At 42.4% G+C, this 14,988-nt stretch overlaps 1 protein-coding gene and 1 pseudogene across 6 annotated transcripts in view; both read right to left on the reverse strand.

Annotated features, from left to right (window-relative positions):
* FRY (FRY microtubule binding protein) overlaps positions 1-14,988 on the reverse strand; it is a 432,465-nt gene that overhangs the window by 110,673 nt on the left and 306,804 nt on the right. For all 6 annotated transcript variants that reach the window (XM_037799978.1, XM_037799979.1, XM_037799974.1 and 3 more), the window contains 8 exons: positions 10,391-10,649; positions 8,921-9,103; positions 6,993-7,079; positions 4,635-4,894; positions 4,029-4,218; positions 3,289-3,413; positions 983-1,040; positions 53-144 (listed from right to left, as the gene is read on the reverse strand). In XM_037799978.1, the coding sequence (XP_037655906.1) occupies positions 53-144; positions 983-1,040; positions 3,289-3,413; positions 4,029-4,218; positions 4,635-4,894; positions 6,993-7,079; positions 8,921-9,103; positions 10,391-10,649 (1,254 nt within the window). The remainder of the gene's footprint in view (positions 1-52; positions 145-982; positions 1,041-3,288; positions 3,414-4,028; positions 4,219-4,634; positions 4,895-6,992; positions 7,080-8,920; positions 9,104-10,390; positions 10,650-14,988) is intronic.
* LOC119506969 lies at positions 11,122-11,833 on the reverse strand (annotated as a pseudogene).

Raw genomic sequence — 14,988 nt, forward strand, 5'->3', positions numbered from 1 at the left:
CATAGGAGTGTTATCGTGAGGAGAGATCAGCTCAGAAAAATTCTGACCCTACCTGTCACTTATTACACCAGCATCAGCCAGAAGTTCAAAAATTCTTAGTAGTTGCAGCCTTAACAAATCTCGCCGTTCTCGGCGTTTCTTGTTCTGTGTGGAAAGAGGTAATGCCACTTACAGACATGGGAAAACCAACGTTAATTTGCTTCAGAAAAGTGCATTCCAGGAAGTTGTAGTCTAGCCATTTTCAATTTTCTAAGCATGAAAGACAAAATGTATTTTTCTTTCTTCCTAAACATTAGAGAAAATGCTTGTTGTTACAAGGTGTAGGAGAAACAGATCAGTAAATATTCATAATATGGAAATGTTGAGAAATAACAAGGCTCATTTCCCAGATGCTCCCACTGTCTAGTGAAAGACTGAAGCATCTGAAACTAGTGGAAAGAGATACGGGACATGGATAAATCTCGCCAGATCTGGTCATGGAGACGACACTGCTTTCTCTTATTTAAACTGCTGAATTTCTGCTACTTCTTGTATCATATCTGTTCTATGTGAAGTTTCTTTTTTGTCTTATTCTTTTATCTTTTTATCCATTATAAGTTTATTCTTTCCAGAAGTCGCTTCATGGAAATTAATGTTGAGAGAAATGCTTTATACTCCGGGTGAGACAAATAATATTCTTTGCCATTTAATTTCTTGTAAAAGGAAAGCAAACTAAAAACCAAAATTCAGTCTCAACTCTTATCCCCCTGTAAAAGGATGAAACAACTTTTCATTTCTGTGACTACTTAAGTTGTTTTGCTCTTACAATTTTAGGACATAAAATCCTTTAAAATAGGAACCATGTTATATTAAGTACTCACTAAATACTGATTAACAATGAAGATAACAAAAAGTATTAAGATTCATTGCTAAAAGCAAGTTGGGATATTTGTATTCCCTAGGGGAACCATGGGGTTCAATTTAATTAAATTCAAAATCTTACCTCTGGTCTCCGTTCTAGGGCTTCTTTCATCAAAGGATGAAGTTCTTCTACCAATTCTCTGTGGAGAAAAAGGGTCAGCATTTGAAATTTCTTGCTATTGACACCAAACTTGCCACCAAATATATATATCCACTGACTCTTAAACTACCTGCCTTTCTCGCTTTGCCTCTGACATGCAAATCTCCCCTGGATTCTCCATTTCCCAATCTTTTGGTGAACCAGGAGGAAGGTACTGGCCTATACTTTCTGTTCTGGTCTTAGTCTCAGGGCTAGACAAGTCATTTCTGTTCAATATTTTGTTGACTTGCTTTTGGTTTAAAGTTCTGCAGACCTCAACTGCAAAAAATAACTCTATCTGAGCAATTAAACAAACAGTATTTACCATGTGCTTACTAAAGTCAAAGCACTTTACCACAAGCTGTGGGACTGAAGAGAAATAAAATGGAGTCTCTGCACATGAGAAAATTCCAGTTCAGTTACAGGAAAAGGGACAGGTGCAGTTACTTGGACATTATCTTGGGGATCTGTGCTCGGGAGACTATAATTCATTTTAAAATGAAGTCTTATTTGAGCTATAAGTTAAATAAAGATTATGGTGAGTACTATAATAACAAAATTCTCATTGAAAACTTTTGTGTAGTAAAATAAAAGTTTCGATCACATTAATATGTATCTTATATTACACATACATAACTTGTCCCCATTATCTCCAATTCTCAGCTGCATACTTGTTAATCCAATTAGCTGTCTTCATTAGGAAGTAAGTTCTGGACTGCTATGTCAAACCAGACCAAATTATGAGATCTAAGTTGTCATTAGACTAGTATGTAAGTATTTTGTCTGTAGTATGCACCATGTTTCAGAATTTTTTACTTTCTGACAGTATGTTTTGTGCTATTAGACATCACCCTCCAGGAAAACCCAAGGACAGAAAAGTAAACGGGCATTCTGCACTGAGAGACAGAAGGTCTGGGTTCTACTCTCCATTTCTCTAATAAAAATCAGGTGCTAGAATGTCTTCATCACTGAAATGGGAATAATATTAATGGTCTCCTCTACCTAAAGCCATCATTTACTGAATATTCACTATGAGCATTTTACATTTGATCCCCATGACGCATCTAAGAGACAGATTCTAATATTATACCAATTTTGTCTTTTTTCATAAGAAAGATGCATTTTCTTTTTATTTATTCTACCATTTTTACAGGTGAGGAAACCGAGGGTCTGGGAGATTAAGTTTTCCAGAGCCACAGTAGGAGTGATTTGCATAATCTTACCTACCTCTAGCAATCTTGAGAACGTAGGATATGCAAAAGAGCCTCAGGTTCTTAAGGAAAGAATGTTAGGTAATTCCAGGGAATTGTTGTTTTCCGGTAGTATTTCTATATGATTCTTTGTCTTAGCTCATTAACTCATAATTAGTAAAACACACTGGCTACCTGACACTGAAGTAGACAGAACCCCAAATCATTAGAAAAAAGACCCGACAGCAGCAGCACATAGGAATTAGAGCAACTTACTGAGACCAGGATAAAACTTGACTCTCTATTGGAATAATGTAACAGCTCCTTCCCAATTGCCTCTAAAACTTCTAATGGATCATTACTTTTGAAATACTTACGGTTTCTCACAGAGGCCTGGATCTTTCCCTTTTCTATCTGCATGAAAGACTTCAAGATTTTCTTTGTCCTTTTAGGCTTTTGTTGCTTAGCTGAAGTCATCAGAGGCAGTTTGAACTAACACTTTATTAGGCCTCTTTCAAAAGGCTTTGAACGCTGCCACAGATGGAATGGTTACTTGATCGAAGATTTGAAATAAAGAATAAAGAAAGCCATATAAACTGGCTCTATTAAGGCAGGTAGAGTGCCTTGGAGAAAGATCAACCAGTGTAACTGAACACATCTGAAAGAGCATCCTATCAGCTCCCAACCCTTGAGAGTCTGTTGTGTAAATGGCCGATAAACAGGACCTGTTATTGTTTTGATTGTTACAGCCCTTGAGCAGTCTGGCTAACCGGGACTTGACACTGAATCTCTTTGTTTATAGTCATCTAAAAGAAAGCTGGCAAGTGAGATAGAATCTGAGTGGTTTCATCAGTTGCGGGGACTAAAAGTCAAACGGAAGGCAGTTGCAAGGAACGATTGTTACATACACATCAACCAAGGAACACATAAAGGAAACTGTGCAAAGCCTACATGCTCTCCAGGCACGAGTCAGTGTGCAAACGCAAAAAAAAGAGTTAGAAAAAACACCCGACAGCAGCAGCACGGACGAATTAGAGCAACTCATTGAGACCACTGTACCTGAAAACAAGAGAATTTGTTCTGCCAAATCCTAAAACCAAGGACTCTGTGATCTCGATGCTCTCTAGTCTCATCAAAGGCACCAACTGCTTTAGCAGAACTCCCACGGACGGGGTGCCGATCGCCTGAAACAAGTGGATAAAAAGTGAAAACAAGGTCATGTCGTAACTGACGGTTCCTTTACTCAAACGATGTCCCCATTACAACAGTTTCAAAGTACTGAACCACATCCCAAAGCACTGCCATCATTTCAGGAAAGAAAACTCAGCAAACCCACTAGTTTAATACAGCACAATGAATGCCTTTCTCACCTGGGATTCAAACACTAAAGAACATCTTTATTATAACAATCTTCTTTTTCTTTAAACTATTTAAATCTATAAAACCATCTTTAGCAAAATAATTTAATCAAGGAATGGTTTAAAGGTGAATACTTAGCAAACAGGGTGTCAAATATGGTAGGTAGGACACAAACCCAACCTCAGGGCACTAACAAATACAAGCCACTCTATGGTCTTAAGCAAATTGCTTAATTTCTCCTTATCTTCAGTTGTCCACTTGTCAGAGAGGAATAATAAATTATTCACAACGACTCTTAGTGGAACTTAGAAATGTGTAGGATGAAAATCTGATCCCATACAGTCCAGATGGCAGGCACAGGGCAGTTTGCACCGTGAACTCTAGACAAACAAGCTAAAAAAAACCTTACAGAATAATTCTTCTGAAGCATGTCACGTCACCTTGTTATCGTAGCTCACTGTACCGTCAGGCGTGGTTGCCATTATTTCCGGCGTGGATGCGCGTAAGTGTCCTGGGCTCATGATATTGGGCTTTGCGACTCCAAAACAAAGAATAAGGTAATTTCTCCACAAGGTGACATAGTTGTCTCCGCTGCTGGCAGTGCTGGTTTTCTTGGCATTGATCGGGCTACTGGAAACACGGAATTGAAAACAAGATTGAAACTAGGCTCCTGATTTTAAATATCCCATATTAAATCAAGCTCCTAGGAAGAGCTCAAATAGAATTGACTAACTGTGTGTGCAGGATGTTGGACAGGGAATTTCTGCATTGGATGGGAAGTAGAACAGATGAGCTTTGAGGTCCCTTTCACCATTAAGGGTTTCAGAATCTATATGCAGACAACCATACTGATAATTAAGAAAAAAAGTTAATTAGCTCTAGACAAGGGCTCTGGATCTGTTTTTACCCAACATGAAGAATTCTGCATTAGGCAGTTCAGAAAATAGAGAGGATAATAATAAGCCAAACCCTTATACACATTTATAATGCAAGAAGCCAAATGGTAGAGCAAGCAATGCGGGGAAAAAGCCCCATGGGTGCCTTACTTTGGATCCACTAGGGGCATGACCGACTGTAGCCGAGTGAAGGCATAGGGCCAGGCGTAGCCGAGGGCCGTGGGGCAGAGTTTGGGCAAGTTCTCCTGCCGCAGGAAACTGAAGAGACAGAGGACCCAGGGGTCTTTGACGGACTGGGCGAATATCCACACGTGGGATGGGCTCTTCACGTCATAGTGGCTGTTGACCAGGACTGCGTTCCACTCCACCAGCCACTGCAGGTCCACGTTGTGTGTCAGCGGTAACGTCGCCTGTGGGTACAGACACGGGCAACCCTTCAAGACGAATGGTCGGCCACACACCCCTTCAGGGCTGAGCCTCAGCGCCCGCCTGCTGACCCCCTCTGCCACGGGCTGGCTTTGAACCTGAACTCCCTGTCCTTGCTCACCACATATGGCCTCGGTCCACTGTCATCAGTGCTTCCTATGCTAGATGTCAGCAGCCTAAGGGCAAAGCTGAAGGGCAGGGCTTGGATTTTACAGTTTTAGATGTTAATGGCACTGTGCACTCGTGCCCAGGAGGTGCTCCCTAAATATTTATTGAATAAACACATGACCTTAGTTCATTTCAACTTGACCATGAATTTACCATTCTGAAATGCAGAAAAAGTTAGGGATCTATGAGAGTCATGAATGTGGTTTTATCTCTGTAAATAATATAGTTTAGCCATAATCTTCGTTATCTTTACTTAGACTGAAATATCTTCCCTTTCATTTAGGAGGATGACTAAGTGCAATTCTTTCTATGAAGGGTGTTCTACTGGTACATTTGAGGTGACACCTAACTATTCTTGTCTTCTAATACCAAGCCAAAATAATACATTCCAAAAACTCTTGAAAGATAGAAAGTATATACATAATCATATATGATTTTAGTTCATTATCTTGTAGGTCCAGAATATCAAAGCTTACAGGAGACCAATTTTCAAATAATCTGGTTTGCATACCAGGAGAGGAAACCGCTTTTACATTTCTTGGGCATTTAAAGTGATCCATGTGCTCTGCTGGGACTCTGAGTGCCCTGGATGAGAGTGCTACAATTAGCAGCCTCAGTAGTTCATGGACTGTAATGGGCAGAGCTTGGGCTTCTGAGCAAGAATGATTAGATTCCAAATCAGGCTGTGCCCGAAGCTGTGTGACTTGGAAAATTACTGAATATCCCAGAGCCTCTGTCTCCTTAATTAATGACTTGGGGATTACAACGTGGAGCTCACCTAATGTTTAAGTGAATGACATGAGATAACGCATGTGAAAACGCCTAGCACAAAGCAGGCCCTGCTTTCCCACATCCTTATTCTCCCCTTTTTTTGTGCATCTTCCTAAATGCAGATTTAGTTATCCATGGCTCAGTGCTTTGATTCAGATAAACACAGAACAAAATCACATGAACAAGTGAGAATAGCATTATCTGCAGGTGTGTGAGACATGCATGGAAAAACAATTAAAGTTGACCATTCCTCGTTAGCACAATTTGAATTGCTAAAAGAAGAAGGAGGGCATCGTCAATATCACTGCTAAGGTCTGCAGTGCTGGCTGATGGTTTTAGCAAATATTATTATTATTAATACCCTGAGGAAAAACGGGGCTACTAAAAATAGGGATCTGTGCTCAATCTCAGCTAGAGAAGGCCAAGAAAAGCTCATAGTTCTGTGTTCATTGAAAGCTATTTGACAATTCTCTGCACGGGGCATCGGCAATGTCTTCTGCAGTCTCAGATCCACCACCCTGCCTCTCTCCAGCTACTCAGCTGAAATGAATCCAGGGTCCCTTACTGTACTTTCGCTTTTTAAAAACCAGATAATTAAAATCAGTTTCAATTTCTCCTCTACTTATTCAGGAAATTGAAAGCTGCTAATATGCTTTTTAAAAGGAAGAATGTATTTATACAGGCAATAAAGCTCTACTAGATTTGGATCCAAACAGGTTCAAATCCTGGCTTGGATGCTGTCTTTTGGTGTGACAGTGGCCCTGCCACATAACATTTTTGAGTTGCAATAACAGAGTCAAATAAGACAATAAACCTGAAAGCACTGTATAAACTGTAAAATGCCACATAAATGTAAGTTACATATAGCTGAAGTATAGTCAACAGGCAAATTACTTTTCTTGAATAATCCTGAGCAATTCTTTCTTGAAACTGCAGTTTTAAAATGTTATCAATAACATTTGGGATTTGTCCAAGTATCTCCTGAGCTAGTCTTCTTTTCCTAAGCACCTTTGTGTCAGTTGACTATTCTGACATAAGACCCCAGAAATTCTTCCACCTAAATTTTCTTTGTCTCTCTTTTAAAGACAGGTCCAAAGCATTTATTTACAAACTACTAGCAACCAGGATCGAGTGCGTACTCACTGAATCTGAAACTGCAACGTGGATAAAGCTTTCGAGGATGGCGGAACTCAGCTGATCCATGACATCAATCATAGGCCTGTCATCGTCCTGCACAAATGACAGGCAATTAATTACTCTCCCTGGGAAAATGGAGCCTCCCACCCACCCCCACTGCCTGTGTCCAATACACCAAGCAGAACAGCCTGCAAGATAGTGATGTCTTCCCTCACAGAAACGACAGCACCAGCATGGGGGAGGGCAGTGGATACAACTCCCTGTGATTCTGTGGTTAGCCTTTCAAGTTGCAGTGGAAGATAAATACAGCCCCAGTTTCACACTGCACTGAAGAGCTGCTACCTACATTGCAAAGACTTGCATGTGTACAAGAGAACAGTACGTTATTCACTAAAGGGCTTATATGGTCATTAATTTTAAGGAACAGAAATCTTATAAGAATGTGCATTATCAGACTATGAAAATGATACTTATTTTAGCCCCTGATAAAATAACTGATAAATTGTTGACTGTGAGTGAATTGTTGTGCCAAATGACACTACGCTGGGGACTGTGGTAGCTATGTTGTATACAGCTATCTGATAAAACAAACATATTACAAAGGGCACAAGTTAGAGCATCATAGGAAATTCTTCTACATGAACAGTGCATATGGATATGAATATTACATGCTTGCCATCCTTTATTATAGCAAAAGGAAGCAATGCAAAATTGCTTACTTAGAAACCTTATAGGAGTGGAAAGTTTGGGATATGTATAAAGGAGAGAGGTTTCAGAAAGCTGTGGCTGGTCAAAGAAGACAACATACAAGAAACGTCCTTCACACAGTCTGGCGGAACAGCAGTGAAGAACATGGGGCTTTCGAGGCATATGTATCTGGATTTGAATCCTGGCTCAGTCAAATGCTTGCTGTTGATTTTAGACAAAGCACTGAACTTCCCCACAACTCAGTCTCGGTATCTGCACACTGGGGACAATCACAGTACCCATTCCAAGGTTATCGTGAGATTAAATGAGATAATATGTCTAAAGCACTTAGCACAGGGCCTCACACATCCATAAGGGATTGCTATTCTAGTTACTGTCCTAATTAGAGACCTAATGGAGGTTTACCCCAAACCAGCAAATCTTAGAGATCCAGGTAATGGACACCAGAGATGGGGTCCTGAAATAATATTGGAAGCCATTTGAGTGGGAAAGATCATGAAGAGCTTGAAAATATTTTGAGGAGACAAGAACCATGTTGAGGACCGTGAAACCAAGTCCAGTACATTAAAACAAGAAAATGGAAAGTAGCATTTTCCTAAGGAAGCAGGTGACAGGGAAAGATGGGCCTTCTGTCATCAACTCATGCACAGGATGGGACCATCTGTGGCTGCAGGCAAAGAGCTGCACATCCAGGCGCGCAGCCCCTGACAGTGCACGAGGTTAGCTGCCATTGATGGTGCTCAATAAATGGCTGCTTCTTCCAGCTCAAGGGGATGAGTTTCTACCCCCATCAAGATTAAACAACGTTCCTTCAGTCAGGATGTTTGGTGCCTCGATCATTATAAGTGAGACGGAGCACCTTCTCAAGTTCATCCTCTACTATAAATGCAATCATATCTTAATCAGACATATGTGGAAGACTATGAAGAAAAACAATTGATAACCTGAATTAATCTTAAACATCTTCACTTCTTCAGCAAAGCATCATCTCCTAGAGAACCAGGAATTACCTCTTCTACTACTCTCAGGATATATGATTTTTCTCTGGTATGTTAAGAGTGGTATTACATAATAAAAAAACCACAACAGCGAGTAAAAGATTATTTGTTGACATTGTGTGAAACAAAAGTACACAGAATAGTAATGTAGGATTGATAGTTTTTGTTTAAACTTCAAAATTGCTGAAAGAAGATACGAATCAGAAAATTCAGAAGGAAAACTCATACCTCAGGCTGACCCAGGGCCATAAACAACGCTCGGATTTCCTTGAGGATTAAAACTGACAGTTTGCGTGTGGCAACCTGAAAACTGCAGAGCAGGACGAGGGCAAAGCCTTCCACGGCGTGGAGCACGCTGCAGTGAGGGCCACGTTCCGACTGACCTCTGTGGCTGGATCCGTTCGCAATGAGCTGCCAGGCAATCAGAACAGAACATTGCAGAAGAATCACGATGGAAGGAGAAGCAAATGCTCCTATATGTCGTGGCTTTCGGTATATTTTGACCAACTTGACCACGTAATATTAAAATAGAATACAATTATAAATTAGAATTCATTATTATGCACAAAATATCATAGACCCCTTTTTATTTCTCAGATCAATTGTTGTTCTGGATTGCCATTAACACTGTTACCTCTGATAAGAAATAATTTCTCAAAGAATATTAATATTGACATTAATAAAAACCAAACTGCTTCTATCCCATATTCGAGATTATACTATACGTACAAAGTGGCCTAATTTGTTTAACTGTGATTATCTATAGATTTTTGGAGACTATTAAGTAAATTTTGAAACATCTGTTTTCTATTCTGACTTGTTTAACTGTTTGCTTGTTAGATGCTAATCTAGGTTTGGAAAATTTATGAGATGGGTTTGGAAAGTGCCCAAACTGCAAACAAGTGAGTCTAAAACAAAACAGAAAGCAGACAATAATGTGGATTCCACCTTGAATTCCGTTTTCCCTTTACGAGCGTATTTTCCTTGCTGTTCTACCTGTCGCCGTTTGGTCTGTGTGTGACCCACAGGAAGGAGCGGGGCTGAAGGGCATCTCTGAGGCTGGCCCGTCCGGAACCCTCACTGTGGCCCACACACTGCTCGGCTGCCCGGGGTCTCCCTGACCCTCGGACTCTGGGTCACGCTCTGCTCTAGCCAGACCCCTGTCTCCACCTGCTCATGGCCAATGTCTCATCACTGCTCTGGATTCTCCTCTGACAACCCCCCCACAACCTGCCCTCCAAAAGGTCACCCAGAAGCAGCATTCACTTTTACACTCGGGCCTGAGACATGAGAGAAAAAGGAAACCACAAAGCTGCATTTTCTTCACCATCCTTAATGGGCAAAGCAACCAATATATTGTTGACTAGGAAAAAACTGGTGAGCAGCTAACTTCCATACATCCATGTCCACGTCTAGCTCTATCTCCACGGCCTCGAGTCATTTGCTCTTACAAACAGATCTGTAAACCGAATTCTCTGGGAAAGGCAGTGTCTACTCCCTAAACAGCCTTGCCAAGCTCAGAAACCTGACCTGAGTTTTTGGGTCACGACTGGTGCTGATGGAAGAGCTAAGGCCCCCAGCAGGGAGAAAGCTCCCAGGGGGCCCCAGTAAGACCCCCAGAGCCCCTCTAGGCTGCGGGTCATTTACATACGGGCTACACAGAAGGGAGCACACTGGCGGGGAAAGAGCCAAGACCACCTCGGAGTCCCTGGGTCTGCTGCCTCGCTCGCAGACTCTTCCCGGAGTCTGTGTGGCCAGTTTCCACTGGGCGAGCAGCTGCAGCAGCAGCCTCAGGGACGAATCCAGCAGTGCGTGGTGCATGTCATTCACTTCCCGGAGCAGGAAGTTGGTGAAGCCAAACAGCACGTCTTCTCTCCAGTCTGAGAAGTCGACCAGCAGACCCTGAAGAGAATTTTGTGCAATGTGTCGCAGTTCATCATCCATATGAATGGAAAGCCTGTGAAGGGAACAGAACACAATAATACCGTTTATTTTATTAATTTGTCTTCTAGCCCATCTTTCTTTTACTCACATGGGATCAAAGGAAAGAAAATATATAGATCTCTATTTCTACTTGTGTCTGGAGAAATGGGTCTCCCTTCCTTTTGTTTAGTAAATGATTTATATGAGTACTTAAAAAAAACCATTCAACATTAGATTTACCAAAGAGTGGCAAAGGGGGTAAAGAGTTCCCTGTACCCTTCACCCGGCCTCTTCTAATGGTAACATCCATGTGACCATGGTACGTCTGTCAAAACCAGTAACGCTGGTACAACACTATTAACTAAACTACAGACTTCATTCAGATGTCACCAGTGTCCCACTAACTAATGGCTTTTTTCTACTTCAGAATGCAATCTAGGATGCCACCGTGCCTTTAGCTGTATATGAATACTTCCTAATACATTATTCACTACAGAATAAATCAGTATCAAACCCTACTACCTTTTTTTTTTGGCAGATGTTTTATGGTTTTATTTCACACAAATAAAACTTGTGCATGGGCTATCTATTCGTTTTCTTCTCCGTGAAGCCGGACATTGATGGCTGGGCTGCTCTTTCCATGATGGCTTTGTGGTTCTTGGAAGAAATGCTGTGAGCAGTCTCAGCGCAGTAAGATTTGTTGCACATCAGCCGCACTTCCAGCTCCTTGACATTGTGGACCAGGAACTTTCGGAAGCCACTGGGCAGCATGTGCTTCATTTTCTTGTTGCTTCCATAACCAGTGTTGGTCATCAAGATGTGGCCCTTGAATCTTCTCTGCACCCTGTTGTCTATGCCTCTGGGTTGCCTCCAGTTACGCTTAACTTTGACGTATCAGTCTGACTGGTGCTGCAAGAACTTCTTGGTCCTCTTTTTGATGATCTTGGGCTTCGCAAGGGGTCTGAGGGCAGCCATGACGCCGGGTAGGAGATGGCTGCCACCTCCGTAGGCAGCGCTGAGGAGGAGAGAGGGAAGGAAAGAAAGCCTACTACTTTTAAGGATGAAAAATCTGAGGACTGGAGAAGCTTCAGGACTTCTTCAGAAGTTCAGTACAAGTGAGCAGCGAGAGGTGACCAGAGGGCCTCACCTGGCTTTGCTCCCTCCCCTTCTTCCACACCTCCCCCGCCCACCAGGATATTTGGCCGAGTCTGGAGATGTTTTTGGTTGTCACAGCTTGGGGTCAGGTACTGGCATCTAATAGGTGGAGGCCAAGAATGTTTGTAAACATACTAAAATTCACAGGACAGTCCCCCACAACAAAGGAGTATCTGGCCCAAAATGTTGATAGCACCAAGGCTGAGAAACCCTGAGTTAGGCAATTAAAGAATATCATTTCTTTGGGGTTAAACTTAGAACATCAGAATCATATTAAATCTTGACATTGGTTTGGAGCCTTATAGTAAACGCAATGTTTTTTTATTGATTGTTGCATTCTTGCATTTGTTTACTAGACTAATATTCTGTGAGCCCCTCCTAAGCTTCAGGCATTGTTCTGATTGTACCCAGCATTTAGGATAAGGCATTCGTTCAGTGTGGCTGGAGGGTCTTCCGGGCAGGGTGCTTGCAAGAGCGAGATGTGAGACGGAGCTGGAGAGGAAGGAGGGGCAGCTGCCTGAGGGGCCTGCGGATTCCCCAGAGGCAACGCAGCATGGCACAGCATGGAAGTGGTGACGAGCGTGTACTCTCGGATCAGAGGGCCTGGACCCATATCTTGCCTGTCACTTATCTGCTATGTGACCTTGGCAAGTTGCTGAATCTCTGGGCCCCAGATCCCTCACTTGAAACTGTTACTGCATCTCACAAACCTGTCGTGAGGGTCATTGAGATGGGCTGCCTTGTGGTTAGCACCAGGCCAAGCATGGAGAAAGCACTCAGTAAATGAACTTTATCCTGACAGCCATGGGGAGGAAATGAGATTAGGTCACAGTTTAGAAAGACATCAGGCAGGAGAAAGGAGGATGCCTTGGAGAAGCAGCAAGACCGGGGGCAGAGACCAGTGAGGAGGTCACTGCAGGGATGGAGGCATCCAGTGGAAGGCCCGACCCACGGCAGAGATGGAGCAGGAAAGGAAGGAAGAGATGGATATGAAAGGTCTTGAGAAGATAGAGTTGCCAGGACGTGTAGCCTGGAGGGACTCGGCGTCAGAGAAGGAAGTGACTGAGTCAGTGAGGGTCCCACAAACGGGACAGACACAATTCCCACAAGAAGCGACTGTGGCCCAGAGTGAGTTGCCCAAAGGAATTCAGCCCAGGACTTCTAATCCTTAATCCAAAGTTTTCTCCACAAAACAAGTCTGGTACAAGTTGTCTCAGTTATTACTGAATTGATAGTATTTCAAAAGGTCAATAAGAAAGCACCTTTCCTTTTCCCTAAAGCATAATGTACACTAATTGATCCATCCAACAAAACAAATGAGGCAAAAAGCTCTTTAATGAGCAGACTTTATACCAAGTCAGGGAAAATATATTTCCTGTCTCAGAAAGCAAGTAAAGTTCTACAAAGACACTGAGAAGGAAGATCTGAGGTAATTCTTTAGGGAAGACTCACCCAATTAGTTCGATGATGCTTAAATAGATCAGAGTTGTTGAAAGAAAAGTTAGAGGCCTTCAACCTGGGCTTTCAATTAAGGATTATCAGAGGCAGGAACTTTCAAATTTTCTTTTTATTTCTATTAGCAGCAGATTCATTTTTTTCCCAAGAAAATCTCAGGTATAACTCTAATCTGTAAGGCATAAAACCTGAGCTCCTCTGGTAGGAGCTGAGATAAAGGGCCCAAAGCCCACCCATTTGGGGAGGAAACCCTCTTTTACTCCACAAGAAGCGTGGAGGTATCTGCAGTCCATAGTGTGAAGAAAGTTGTGGATGAAAAGCCCTTGAAGTTCTTTTCCCATCTTAAGTTTATTATTCCTATTTATTCCTATTTATTGTGATGGTTAGGTTCACTTGTCAGCTTGGCCAAGTGATGGTACCCAGCTGTCTGGTCAAGCAAGCACTGGCCTAACAATTACTGCAAGGATGTTTGTGGCTGGTTAATAAACCAACAGGCTGGTTTATGAAATCATCAGTCAATTGGCTGCAGCTGTGACTGATGACATCAACAAAGGGCGTGTCTTCCACAATGAGAGAATGCAGTTGGCTGGATTTAATCCAATCAGCTGAAGAGTTTTAAATAAGACAGAGGACCTTCACTTCTTCGGCTGACCAGTGAAGCATTTCCTGAGGAATATGTCAAAGTTGCCAGTTCGGTTCCTGAGGAGTTCATTGAACATCTTCATTGGAGTTGCCAGTTAGCTGCCTGCCGGATGGAATTTGGACTCGTGTGTCCCCACAGTTGCATGAGACACTTTTATAAATCTTATATTTATAGATATCTCTTGTTGATTCTGTTTCCCTAGAGAACCCTAATTAATCCACACCTTTTTAGGCCAGGTAGTAATATAGGGACTACAGGCACACACGAAGATAACAGATGACCATGTTGGTCATGAAACTAGCCAAGCATCTAACTTTAGAGTTAAGAATAAAAGCCACGTCATGGTCTATTCAGATGAAGCTTTTAAGCGAGGGCTGAGATTTCAGCTTTCCACATGAGATTAATTCTATTCTCCAGCTCACTTGGCTCTCAGGCACAATTTGCAATCTGGAATGTGTTTTAACTTCAAACCCACCAGGAAGGATCATCACCAGGAAGGATCATCATCTCAAGGACCCTGGAGCCCCAGGGCAGCCCCAGCTCCTTGGATTCTGGGCGGCTCCTCCTGAGATGAGGGTGTTCACACACTCGACCAGTGAAAAGGTCAAAAACATAGGCCTGGTGCCTGAGAGACATACAGGGCCAGGGAGGGGAAGGAGCTTTGGGAACACAAGACCCAGCTGATAATCAAAGTGGAACGTTTGTTGAAAAAAAGACCCAAACCGCCAAGGAACTGAGAGCTGTCGGGCATGTCTGTGCGGCAGCGGGTGAGGAGGAAAAAGGAGGACACTGTGAGCAGGGAGAGGGTCCCTCCCAGTGTGTGTTCACTAAAGAGCAGGATTAGAGAGCTGCCTATTAAACGGATCTGCCGTTTCTTCCACCCGGATCTTTCTCATTTCTAGATTTATGAGATTTTAACCAGATTATTACAGATCATCTTGGGAATCACATGAGATTTAATATTACAAAACAGGAAACAGGAAGATAATTAGCCATCTAAAGAGGAAGAGGAGACTCAGAATGCATTGAGAAAGACATAGCGCCATTCTGTGTATCGAGGACCCACGGGAAAGCAGAGTAGTGCTGGTGGCGTATTTGCAGGTCCTCTGATGTTCCCTTG

Source organism: Choloepus didactylus, chromosome 12, assembly GCF_015220235.1.
Source record: "Choloepus didactylus isolate mChoDid1 chromosome 12, mChoDid1.pri, whole genome shotgun sequence".
Classification (NCBI taxonomy): Eukaryota; Metazoa; Chordata; class Mammalia; order Pilosa; family Megalonychidae; genus Choloepus; species Choloepus didactylus.